The 13,648-nt window shown below is 46.2% G+C and overlaps 1 protein-coding gene across 7 annotated transcripts in view; it reads left to right on the top strand.

The window, feature by feature from the left end:
• Nucleotides 1–13,648, top strand: part of grin1b (glutamate receptor, ionotropic, N-methyl D-aspartate 1b) — a 73,443-nt gene continuing 59,795 nt past the window's right edge. For all 7 annotated transcript variants that reach the window (XR_003273971.2, XR_003273972.2, XR_003273970.2 and 4 more), the window contains exons 1-4: nucleotides 1–461; nucleotides 2,784–3,040; nucleotides 10,043–10,177; nucleotides 12,471–12,647. Coding sequence is in view for 4 of the 7 variants with exons in the window: in XM_080308980.1 (XP_080165106.1) it covers nucleotide 461; nucleotides 2,784–3,040; nucleotides 10,043–10,177; nucleotides 12,471–12,647 (570 nt within the window). In the remaining 3 variants the exon portion in view is untranslated. The remainder of the gene's footprint in view (nucleotides 462–2,783; nucleotides 3,041–10,042; nucleotides 10,178–12,470; nucleotides 12,648–13,648) is intronic.

The raw sequence follows: 13,648 nt of genomic DNA, 5'->3' as shown, positions 1-13,648 counted from the left end.
TGTCGGTGTCATGCTGAACATTTTCAATAAATCACTGAAAAACGGACAGACGGACGTGAACGCGACGGGATTTCCGACGCTCGTGCCCGTGCTCCTGTGGCTGTCGTTCCCTCTCCTCCGCTTGTGAACGCGCGGGAAGCTGGGAGCGAGCGTCAGTGATCCAAGGACAGAGCAGAGGGGCTCGTGAGCATCAGGTCACCTGGAATTCCGCGAGCGTACCGAAACGGAGGAGACCCGGACCCGGAGCAACAGCACCGAGCCCGGGAGAACCGGGCTGTCCGTGACGGTCCGACCCGGACCCCAGCGATCTCGGTGTCACGGGGCTCCAGCGGCTCTCTGTCATAAACAGCAGCAGACTCAGACCCACGGACACACCGAACCGGGCCCACGGAAACACGGGAGGACAAAACAGAAATCAACAGGAGGCCGAGTAACGGATCCAGAACCGCAGGACCGGATCAGTGAGTGTTTATTGTGCTGTAAATGTGCTGTATGAATGACCGCGGGCAGAACCACGTGACTGTTTTTACACTTTATTGATTCGTTTGGGTTTTTACAAAAAATAAAAATAAATAACAAGATCAGAGGGAGTAACTGCAGAGTAACTGAGTATTTTTGTTTGAGTACGGCTCTGAGCAAAGCAAGTGTCCTGCAACGTGACACAAACTGGACCTGGTCTCAGAGCTGGACTCAGAGCTGGTCTCAGACTGGACTCAGACTGGACTCAGAGCTGGTCTCAGACTGGACTCAGAGCTGGACTCAGAGCTGGACTCAGAGCTGGTCTCAGACTGGACTCAGACTGGACTCAGACTGGACTCAGAGCTGGTCTCAGAGCTGGTCTCAGAGCTGGACTCAGAGCTGGTCTCAGACTGGACTCAGACTGGACTCAGAGCTGGTCTCAGAGCTGGTCTCAGAGCTGGACTCAGAGCTGGTCTCAGACTGGACTCAGAGCTGGACTCAGAGCTGGACTCAGACTGGACAGACTGGACTCAGAGCTGGTCTCAGACTGGTCTCAGAGCTGGTTGCAGACTGGACGCAGAGCTGGACTCAGAGCTGGTCTCAGACTGGACTCAGAGCTGGTCTCAGACTAGATCAGTCTGGTCTCAGACTGGACTCAGACCAGACTCAGAGCTGGTCGCAGACTGGACGCAGAGCTGGACGCAGAGCTGGTCTCACACTGGACTCAGACTGGACTCAGAGCTGGACTCAGACTAGATCAGTCTGGTCTCAGACTGGACTCAGACTGGACTCAGACTAGATCAGTCTGGTCTCAGACTGGACTCAGAGCTGGTCTAAGACTGGACTCAGAGCTGGTCTAAGACCGGACTCAGACTGGACTCAGAGCAGGTCGGGTAGATTTTGGGGGTTTTCTGGGTGTTTTGTTTGTCTGTGCTCTGAGGCATGTTCCTGTATTTCTTGTGTGTCTTTGTGTTTCACTTCCTGCTGTCAGATTTGTCCCCCCTGAGCTTTGTTCTTCAGTTTTGCGTCTCTGACACGTTTGTGTCTTCTTGTCTCATGTTGTGTTTTTGTGCTCGTTTGGTGTGTGCACTTTGTCTCCCTGCAGCTGTTGTGGTTCTGGATGCCTTCATCTTGTGTCTCTTGAGGTTTTTTTGTTACATTTTTGGTCTTGTTCGGAGGTTTTGCAGCTTTGCAGTCGTCATTTTGTGTTTGGCTCTCAGTCGTTGTGGTTCGCGGTCTGTCCGTCTCCAGGTTTAGTCGTCTCTGCATGTCTCATTTTCTTCATGGAGCCATTTTGTGTCTCTGCAGGTGTGTTTGGCACTTCTGTTTGTTTCAGCTTCATTTCTCTGTGTTTGTGTGAGTCTGCTGTGAGATTTTTCCCGTTTTTACAGCCGTCTGCTCCGCCTGTCACTATTCCCGAGTGTCTCCACAGAAATGTGACTGAACACGAGCACTTCACGCAGACTCCTGGTCTGGAACACCAATGATAAACTTCCACCTGCATCGCTTTTTGAATCCTCCCCACAGAAGCTCAAAGTGCGCACACCTCCGTCTCAGCTGACCTCCACCACACGTTCCTACTTTTCTTCACTTTAGCTTCTTTATCGAAGGATTCAGACTCTTTGATTCGTCCACGGTCGCCTCAGACTTGTCCTCCAGTGTCAGACTTCCTGATTATAAAACATAAATTCAAATGAAAAGATCAAATTCTTATTGTCTGTTTAAACTGTAAACAAATTACAAAAAAAACATGAGATAAAAATCTGGAAATGTAAAAGCAGTCTCCAGATCATGGAGTAAAAACTGTAAATTCTGACATTAAAATCCAAAATATATAACAAAACAAATCTTTATTATCATACTGCACTGATGGAAGTCACGCACTGACGGCGGCCTTCACCACGCCCACGTTTGTTTTAATGACCCCTTATAAACCGTTGAATGATGACATCAGCGCCGGGATAAGAAGGGTTCAGGTGACATCATCAGGTCACGAGACAAATCTTCTGTATCTTCCTTCATGTTGTTTCACATGCTTTTGATTTTGAATGTTCACATCGAGCGTCTGACCTGACGCAGAGCTGCTAACATCAAATCAATTTCATTTTGTTTGAAAATTAAAATTAAAAAATCTTTTTGCGATTACCAAGAAAAAAAAGACGATGGAAGCCTTAAAAAAAAATCCAGATTATGAGATTAAGTCGGGGTTACGACATCATTTAAACGCCAGTCTGGACGTCTGCGTCCCCTCAGGCGTATCTGAGGACCCCACGGTGGGACTAAATCGTCCCTTTAGTAATGCACTTCCTTTCCCCTCCCCTCAGTGGAGCTGCGCGGCGTGCTGCTCCTGGCCGTGCTGCAGTGCTGCTCGGTGGCGCTGTGCGGCTGCGAGCCGCGGCTGGTGAATGTGGGCGCCGTGCTGAGTCAGAAGCGATACGAGCAGGTGTTCAAGGAGGCGGTGAGTCAGGCCAACGCTCTGTACGGGAAGGACAAGTTCAAGATGAACGCCATCTCCGTCACGCACAAGGCCAACGCCATCCAGATGGCACTCTCTGTCTGCGAGGACCTCATCTCCAACCAGGTGAGCACCTGCTGTCACATGACCCCTCAAACCTGACTCAGAAATGTCTTATCCCCGCCCCGCCCTGAGCCTGGTTCTGTCGGAGTTGGTCACATGATCGCTGAGGTCGTAAACGGCCTAAACTGCTGCAACTTTCATGGTGAAACGAAACTCTTCCTGTTTACCTTTCACAGTAAAAGCCCCGACAGAACTATGGGAGGTTTGAATGTGAAAATCTGTCTCCTCTGTTAACCTAACCTCAGTGATCAAACATGATCTCAGATGACATGATTTATTCTGATTTCACTGCAGGATGACTTTTATTTTGACAGGTTTACTGGTGGGGTGGTTGGGGGTCATGACCCTGTCCTGCAACAACAGCAGCAGCTTCACAGAAGTCATCTCGTAACGAAGCGAAATGCTGATTTTGGTCTAAATGAAATGAAAATGAATGTAATTAGTTGTCAGATAAAATAATCATTACCCATGAAATGTATTTAGATCATTGAATTCTCGTGTTATTAGCTCACATCATTACATTGTTCTCATATTTTTATGTCATTTATAAAAAGAGAGTCCAAAACAACACGAGCGCCGACACGTCTGAATGAGTTAATTACAGGAACATTAAAAATCAAAACGTCAGAGCGTCCTCAGCTGGATTAGAACAGGATAAAACTCGTTTCATGGCTGCAGAGGTGACGTACAGGACGCTGTATGCTGGTCAAATTCTGATTGGTTGATAAGCGAGCTGAACAGGTAAGGGAGTTCACCTGGACTGAGAGAAGCAAGAAAAACAGACGAACAACAGAACAAGCAGAGCTGCTCACACTGCCCCCATCTGGCAGCAGACGCTCACTGCAGGTTCACTGGGTGCACCTGGACACGCGGCCACGCAGAACGAACTACACCTGGATTCAAACTCAGGACCTTCTTCCTGTGCGGCCACAGAGCGCACCACAGTGTAAACACTACATGTTGCTAGGCAACCGTTTCAGATGAATGTCTACGGGGCCAAAATGGCGTCCTGGGTAAAATCGCTGCACGATGTATATGTTGTGAAATTTGAGGCGATGGAGTTAAAATCCCACAAGATCAAAACAGCGCGCTCGGTTTTCTGATCGTGTATCAATAAAGTTGTCACATTTGTAGCAGCTGTTTCCATCTAGTTTCAGGATGATCTCAGTCGTGTTTGGTTAAACTCTGTTCGTCAGGCCATCTTCAGACTTCAGCCGTGGCAGATTTATTTATGTCACGCTGATTCTTTCAGTATGTGCAGAGACATGTGGGGGTGGGTGTGCTCGTGTTTCATAATTATAATCAGAGTGAGAGTAAAACTGAGAGCAACAGCAGAATAACAATCACTGCACTCATGTTAAGCTGACTGGGCTCGTACGTTTTTAATATTTGGGAACATAATGTCATCTCTTGCCACCAGGAGGACATCTGTACAGGGGCAGAGAAAACAAAGCTGTTAATAAGAAAACTGCTCAGTTAATCCATCGGTGAAATGATTCAACATGGCAGTCGTAATGTGAACGTTTCCCTATTTTAGGAAAGAAAATCTTCGCTTTGTACATGGACACAAATCAGCTGAAACGAGAGAAGTCTGTTTCCCAAATTACTGTAAAACGTGTCGTATTTTCTCATTTTTACACAAACATGATTCAGTCTTCTGTCCTGTTTGTGGACCTGAAGACTGACTCAGTCTGATTTAGTGACTTTTTTAGGAGAAGTAATCTCAGACCTCTATGCAGACGTAAGATTTATGTAAACCATCTGAAGGCCTCACTGCCCGACTGCACAAGATTAAAACTTGAATAGCTTTGAGCTGTATGCCAAGAGTGAACGAGACATCGATTCACTGATCCACACCACCAGGATATACAGCAATGACATTGGAATGTCGTTCGGGCTGGAGAAGTGTAGTCGGATGGTAACAAAGAGAGGGAAGGTAGTCAGAACTGAGGGGATTGAACTACCAGAAGGCAACATTGCAGACATAGAGGACAGTTACAAGTACCTGGGGATCCCACAGGCGAATGGGAACCATGAAGAGGCCGCTAGAAAAGCTGCAACCACCAAGTACCTGCAGAGGGTCAGGCAGGTCCCAAGTCCAGCACCCTGAGGCTGTACGCTAAGCGGAAGGAAGGGGGCCGGGGACTGGTGAGTGTCAGCACCACAGTCCAGGATGAGACAACGAACATCCAAGAATACATTAGGAAGATGGCCCCAACTGACCGAGTGCTCAGTGAATACCTCAGGCAGCAGAAACCCAAGAAAGAGGAGGGAGACGAGGAACCATCATGGAAGGACAGGCCCCTGCACGGTATGTACCACCGGCAGATAGAGGAGGTGGCTGATATCCAGAAATCCTACCAGTGGCTGGACAAAGCTGGACTGAAAGACAGCACAGAGGCACTAATCATGGCAGCACAAGAACAAGCTCTGAGCACAAGATCCATAGAGGCTGGGGTCTATCACACCTGGCAAGACCCCAGGTGCAGGCTGTGTAAAGATGCCCCAGAGACAATCCAGCACATAACAGCAGGGTGCAAGATGCTAGCAGGCAAGGCATACATGGAACGCCATAACCAAGTGGCCGGCATAGTGTACAGGAACATCTGTGCCGAGTATAACCTGGAAGTCCCGAGGTCAAAATGGGAGATGCCCCCAAGGGTGGTGGAGAATGACCGAGCTAAGATCCTGTGGGACTTCCAGGACCCGAGCTTGGAGGATTGACCGCCTGCAGGGGCGAGCGGGGATTTATACTTACAGTGCTGTTGAAGCGATTTTCCCCTTTCCAATTACTTTTTTAAAGGTTTGTCACACTTTAATGTTTCACATCATTAATTGGAGATTATGTATGGGAATTTCAGGAGCGGGACCACGCCTCCAAACATGCTCCTTCCGGTCCTCATCTGTACAGGTTCCCCCAGTCCTGCAAGCTGTCATTCTCGTTTACGTGCTCCTCCCCTTTTCAATTCTGTAACTTCTTCACTTCTGTTCAGTACGTGGGGATCTGCTGGGCCCGGGAGCCATCGCCAGGCCCCCTCAAAGCCTTCCCCAAACCGCAGCTCAGCTCATGCCCAAGCATCACCTTTACCTACTAAAACGCTGTCAAACATAAAATGAGGACGTGGGTCCAGCGAGTGAAACAAATGTAAATATTGGACAAAGCGACCCACAGTGAGAGCCTTTAACCACACACTGTCACAGAACAGTGGAGAACCTTCCCACGAGTGGCCGGCCGACCAAAATTACCCCAAGAGTGCAGCGACGACCAAGAGGTCACATGTAGGTTTGGATTTTTTGTGTTTACTTGTGCTAATCTTTGTCTAATATTTAAATTTGTTTAATGATCTGAAACGTTGAAATGTGTCAAACATGGAAAAACACAGGAAGAGGGCAAACACCTCCTCGCTGTACGATGGAAGCAGTGCGTAACAGAGTAGCCATCCATCTCAGAACGAAAGCATAGAAACAAGCAGTGTTTTTGTGCCTTTAAAAAGATATTACAATGATTTCAAACAGATGCAATCAAATCAAATCCTGTCAGATTGTCAGCAAACAGCTGCTCTTTGAGTGCATCAGAAATATTTATGTGTTTTTATGTGCAACCATCAGAGAAAAGACTATTCATCCAACACGGGCTCTGTAACCTGTTTCCTTTGTGGAGAAATGAGGCCAACATGGCGTCGATGTGTCAGAGGGAGCGATGGACGTCAGATTACCGTCCTCTCTCTCTCTGTCTGCAGGAACGCAGATGTAATCCGTCCAGAGAGATGCAGGGATTACAGCGCAGGCCTGTAACTGTGTTTGCTGCAAGCTGCTTGGTTCGGCTGAGCAGCTGCTGGTGGTTTCATGTGGTCACAGGTCCTGTTTGTGCTGCTGACAGGGAAAAGAAAACGTGCTTTCACTGCGGTTAGTTTATTAAAAACATGATACGATGATGCATCCATCATATCAGGATGAACAGAAGCTGTTAGCAGGTAGAGTCTGCCTGTGGAAATGATATCCAGCTCAGTCTGAGGTCACGAGGCGAACGTCGGCTTCATACTTGTAAAAGCCGCAGCTTCCTCCGAGCTCAGAGGAGACGGGAGTCCACGTCTCACACTCCTTCTGTCTGTGCCTGATGTCCAGACCAGAAAACATTTGTTCCTTCCTGTTGCCCTTCACACTAAGAGCCTCAGATGGTCTTGCACTCTTGCAGTGGAAGAAGCAACTGAATAAAACAGGACACTATTGAAGTAACGTGCACCAACACAAACTCTTTGATCTGCTGACAGTAGCGGCGGTCTGAGTACAGCGGACTCATCTTCCTGTTCAGGAAACAGTTTGAGATAATCTGACCTTTTGCCACGGAGCGTGCTGGAAGCAGGCATCAGGGCTGTGGTCATGACAGGATGGACGTGGTCAGCAGCAACACTCGGGAGTTCAGATGATGCTCAGCTGGTCCTGAAAATCTGCCTCACGACGTCACACCAGCCTGAACACCAGTGAAGGGTAAAGGCGGGATGCCGTCGGAGAATCGTCAGACCAGGAAATGTTTTTTCGTCTTCTGTCGTCCGGTTTTTGTGAATGCGCCCGTCTGCTGTTCAGAGATGCTCGTATGCAACCTTTGGTTATGAGTTGAAAGCAGTCTGTCTCTGACCTCTGACCTCTGATGTCAGCAGGGCATTTTCTCCCAGAGAACTGCTGCCGACTGCGTGTGTTTGTTCTTTTTATTTTATTTGTTTGTCTGTAAACTCTGGAGATGTTTTCGTTTCTGACACACTGAGACGACCGACTGTGCAGTCGCATCGCGTACTTACTGATGCTTAGTTTGAACCTCTGCAGGTCGTCTTGAATGCGCTGAGTTGCTGCCATGTGATTGGCTGGTTAGATGTTTAGGTTAGCAGGCAGTTGAACAAAGGGGCCAATGAGTGTACAGTATGAATGACTCGTCTTACATGAATGAATTATTAAGAAGATGAATTAGATACACAGAATTATTAATGACACTATCAGAATGAACATAATGTTTTATTCATTTAGTTGGTTTTATTTATTGTAGCAATCACACTAAACATCGTTACTGGCATCTGTGTTTTAAAAGATCTTTTGATTATTAACATAAATGACAACGTTCAGGATAACGCTGCTTTCACTGTGAACACTGTACAAAGACACTACATGCGTTTAATTGTAATACAACACCTGTAGGGGAAAAAAGAGCTTTAAACTGCAAAAGTGACAAGAAGTCTGAGCACTTTCACACATGCAGAGCACAATAATGCCCGGACTGGGCAGCCGCAGGTGCCACCAGCAATCAGTCTGGGCAAGCAAGGCAGGCAGTGCTGGTCCAGTGAAGTCCAAAAGTAGACCTCGCTCTCCTTAACGTTCAAACGACATTCAGCCCTCCAGCGTTGTTTGTATCCAGTCTGTTGATGGTTACATAAGTGGTCACAGCGGGCTGCTGTCTCTGGAAGCACGAATAACTCTGGAAGCTGTGGTTCCTGTCATTTTGATGTGTCCGTGTCAAGCTGAGACCAGAAGCATTTTCTGGTTGTTAAATCTGTTTGATGAGAGACTGATGGGAGACCAGCATCACTGACAAGCTGCTGCTGCTTTCACTGATCTGAGATCATTTACCTGTGCACTGTGTGGACACACAGCTAGCATTAGCAAGGATTAAGCATTTTAACGGGGAAGACCTTCCTGACCGACCACCTCGGCTTTTTCCTTGATGGGGGGCGGGTTCTGCTGAACAGAATTTAAATGTTTAGTCTAAAGTTTGATAACATGACCCTTTCAAGTACTACACAAGTCACACAAGTGTACTAACAGAAGTATCTGAACCGAGACACATCCAGTGTTTACTTCATTTTCTTCAGGTCCGATTTTAAATACAATCGAGCTGCTCGGTGATTCACCACAAAGTTATTCTGCTAGAGCGTCGGCAGGCGTAGTGACGTAAGAGTTTCAGCTCACGCTCTCTGATTTCTGTCTAAAGCTGCAAACACTCGGCAGGACATAAAAGTTTCTCTGCAGATCGCTGACGTTTCTCTGAAGCTGGTGAAATGGAACCATTTCTCAAACTGGGATCCAGGAAGGATGATTTTACTCGTCATAAACACCGACCAGTCTGAACCTTCACAACACGGGCGGAGTTGGTTTATACCAGTGAAACCAGCATTTTATATTATTTGACTGATTTCAAACTGCAGACAAAACTTTTATCATTTTTTTAAATGTTACTCAGCAGCCTGGGATGACTTTGATCTCACTGATCCAAACACATGTGCAGGTTTTACTACAGGACGCAGTGCAAACACGAGTGTAACGGCCTACAGTCATCCTGCTGTTGGACACAAACCTGTCAGCAAAGCTGCTGTGAGCAGATTCCTCGTTCTCTACATCTAACTGCAAAGATTGAACTGAAGGAAAAATTGCCTTCATCATTTACACAAATATGAAGAATAAACTCATCAAATGTAATTTTAAGAATCTTTTCATCTGTATCATTAACATCTTATGTGTGAGGCAGAAATGTGTGCACTGAACTGTAACCTGAGTTAGTATCAAAGGTCTTACGGCCGATTTGAACGTTTTACGCTTTGTTACATGTGAACGTCCTGGATCGTTTGGCTCGTAGGATTCACAGAGCAGGATTTGTTCCCAGCAGTTACTCTGCAGCGTTTGCTGTTTGCATCGTGGAAAAATCCTGCGTCTGCATCACAGGGCCAGTCATTAGACACAAAGGACTGATTAACATGAAACATTTCTCTGTCTCACTGAAAACAAGGGAAAACCCACCGAATAACTGAGAAATCATAAAAAGTTCCAGCTAATGTGACAGATGTGCTACAGATGTGCTACGTGTCTCCAGAAACCACAGCTCACTGCTGCTTTTCTGCAGACCTCTAACATCAAATAGTAATTCTAGAAAAATCCATCAAACCCGCCGGCGCTACTTTCTACTCGACCTTTCTGTGTGGTACACGGACATCTGAACTGAGATGTGTTTGTCTTACTCTGTAGGTGTACGCCATTCTGGTCAGCCATCCTCCACAGTCCAACGACCACCTGACTCCAACGCCCGTCTCCTACACCGCCGGTTTCTACCGAATCCCCGTGGTCGGCCTGACGACACGCATGTCCATCTACTCTGATAAGGTTAGCTCGGTCGGTCTGTTACAGCAGAGCGCTGACGGTCTGAGCTGCAACGCTCACATGAGGATCTGATCCTGGTTCTTTACACAGCTGTTTGCATCCATCACTGTTTTATTCGTCAGAGCCTTTCATCTTGGTTCTGAATTTTCTCCACTGGAGTGAAAATCAGGAAAGTTCACTTTTATGCAGATGACATCCAGGTGTCCCAATCAGAAAACGCACAGAACGAGTGAAAAATCACAAAAGGTGTCACGTCTGCAGAGGTGAACGGCGTGGAATCAGGTGAATGTGGACCCAGAATACAGACAAGGATGGAGGTGGATGATAACAAAAAGCGAGCCTTTATTTGGCTGAATAAGAGTTCAAACAAAAGCAAAGGAAGACAGGATAAAGACATGCTGTGGGAGAGAGACAGAGGTTAATAACAGATATGATTCAGTGCAGAGAGGTCTGTTAATACATAGTGAGTGAGGTAGAAACACCCAGTGCATCATGGGAATCCCCAGCAGCCTACATCTATTGCAGCATAACTAAGGGAGGATTCAGGGTCACCTGGTCCAGCCCTAACTATATGCTTTAGCAAAAAGGAAAGTTTGAAGCCTAATCTTGAAAGTAGAGATAGTGTCTGTCTCCTGAATCCAAACTGGAAGCTGGTTCCACAGAAGAGGGGCCTGAAAACTGAAGGCTCTGCCTCCCATTCTACTTTTAAATACTCTAGGAACAACAAGTAGGCCTGCAGAGCGAGAGCGAAGTGCTCTAATAGGGTGATATGGTACTACAAGGTCATTAAGATAAGATGGGGCCTGATTATTTAAAACCTTGTATGTGTCATAGCTGTGTGCAGGAAGGAAGGACCCAAAATGCAGGACTCACTGAGGCAAAGGTGAACTCAAAGGTCTTAATGCTCAATTCCAATTTCTTGATGAAATCCGATTGTTTTGTCTGCTTGTTCACACTACAAATAAAATGCGACAGCAAACGCATGTATTTTACATATTTGTTTAATATGTGCGTTGAAGGACATGTCCTGGTCAAAAATGACTCCAAGGTTCCTCACAGTGTTACTGGAGGCCAAGGTAATGCCATCCAGAGGAAGAATCTGCTTAGATACCATATTTCTAGGCTTTTCAGCGCCGAGTACAATAACCTCAGTTTGATCTGAATTAAGAAGCAGAAAGTTAGCGGCCATCCAGGTCTTTATGTCTTTAAGACCTTCCTGCAGTTTAACTAATTGGTGTGTGTTATCTGGCTTCATGGACAGATAGAGCTGGGTGTCATCTGCATAGCAGTGTAAATGTATGCTATGTCTTCTAATGATGCTGCCTAAGGGAAGCATGTATAATGTAAACAGAATTGGTCCTAGCACTGAACCCTGTGGAACTCCATAATTAACCTCAGTGTGTGAAGAGGACTCTCCATTTACATGCACAAACTGGAGTCTATTAGATAGATATGATACAAACCACTGCAGTGCAGTACCTGTAATACCTACAGCATGTTCTAATCGCTCTAATAGGATATTATGGTCGACAGTATCGAACGCTGCACTGAGGTCTAGCAGGACAAGCACAGAGATGAGTCCACTGTCAGAGGCCATAAGAAGATCATTTGTAACCTTCACTAAAGCTGTTTCTGTGCTGTGATGAGCTCTGAAACCTGACTGAAACTCTTCAAATAAACCTCTGCAGATGATCTGTTAGCTGTTTGACAACTACTCTTTCAAGGATGTTTGATATAAAGGAAGGTTGGAGATTGGCCTATAATTAGCTAAGACTGCTGGGTCTAGAGATGCTTTTTGAGTAAAGGTTTAACTACAGCCAGCTTGAAGGCCTGTGGTACATAGCTGATTATTAGAGATAGGTTGATCATATTTAAGATCGAAGCATTAATTAATGGCAGGACTTCCTACCATAGGATATCCCAGTGCTCCCAGTGAACAGCGCTCTGGTTCCTCACCAGGTTTTATACACATGAAATATTCACACATTTTTCAGGTGGAGGCAGCTGCAGTAAGCCAGACTACATCTGTTTTGTTCTTTGTGTCCTTTCACTCAGCAGTACAGTGTTTGATAAACGTGTTAAGGAAGTATTGGCTAATCTTTTTATAGCAGCTGTTATGTTTCTGCAGACGATCATATTATCGCTTTTCTGGCTTTTGGTTCTGTAGAGCTTCTTCCTGATCTCTGGTTCGTTATGATGTCAACTCATCATACATGTGAAGGATGGATGTTTCTGGATAAAATCAAAGTAGAGTAAGAACCTGTTGGGTTAACCTCCTCCACCTCCTCTCGTGCAGAGCATCCACCTGTCGTTCCTGAGGACGGTGCCTCCATACTCCCACCAGGCACAGGTGTGGTTCGACCTGATGAGGGAGTTCAGGTGGAATCACATCATCCTGATCGTGAGCGACGACCACGAGGGCCGAGCCGCCCAGAAGAGACTGGAGACCCTGCTGGAGGAGCGTGAGACCAAGGTCAGCAAGGACACGCCCACATATGAGCTCATAGACACGGACATGCAGTCTCAATGTGCTGCACATCACGTGTGTGTGTGTGTGTGTGTGTGGGCGCACGTTATTCAGATGCAGGTTTGTGTAGTTTAGCTGCATGATAAATAATGAGCTGCTGTGTGAGAGGCCTTCATCCCTCCATCATCGCTCTGTAATTTCTCCAGGATTGCTACTTCATCGCTCCCTCATCCTTCCTTCATCCTTCCTTCGTCCCTCCTTCATCTCTCCTTCATCCTTCCTTCATCTGTCCTTCATTGTCCTTCATTAGCTTTAATATTCTTTCTGCCAGATGCTTCACAGCAGCTTCTCTTTCATCCTTTTTCTTTATTTTCTATTGTGTTCTTTTTCTTTTCTTATCTCCACCAAGAGGTTTTACAGGTTTTCTGTTTACATGGATCATAAAGAACCAGATGAGGCAGAATGATCGATCTCTGCTTTTATTTTCAGTAGCTGACCTGTGTGTAGCTGAAGCTGCTCACTGCCCCGGGTTTTTATGTTCTCAATAAACACCTGATGCCACACGTGATCCAAACCAGGATAAGAATCACAAACATGATCAAACATGACCTCCATGTGTGAAATGCAGATCCAGGAGGTTTTACTGACTAGACTGGACTGTGCTGGACTGGACTGGACTGTGCTGGACTGGACTGTGCTGGACTGGACTGGACTGGACTTTGCTGGACTGGACTGTGCTGGACTGGGCTGCAATAATAGCAATAATAGCAATAATATAGATATGTGAGTATATTACAGAAATGGGTCTATTATGGTATGTTATAATGTACACGGTATGAAGTATGTTGTGAATATTCTATAACTATAAGTATGTACAGGCTGTAGTGAGTACAAGCTATGTACAGGATATAAATATGAAAAACTATACAGAATATGAAATAAATAACTTTACAGGAATCTGAGTGTTACGTCCCCACATAAAAGTCTAGGCGATGAGGGTGGGGGAC

The sequence above is a fragment of the Astatotilapia calliptera genome, chromosome 12, assembly GCF_964374335.1.
Source record: "Astatotilapia calliptera chromosome 12, fAstCal68.1, whole genome shotgun sequence".
NCBI classification, from domain to species: domain Eukaryota; kingdom Metazoa; phylum Chordata; class Actinopteri; order Cichliformes; family Cichlidae; genus Astatotilapia; species Astatotilapia calliptera.
This window is presented reverse-complemented; position numbering and strand designations above follow the sequence as displayed.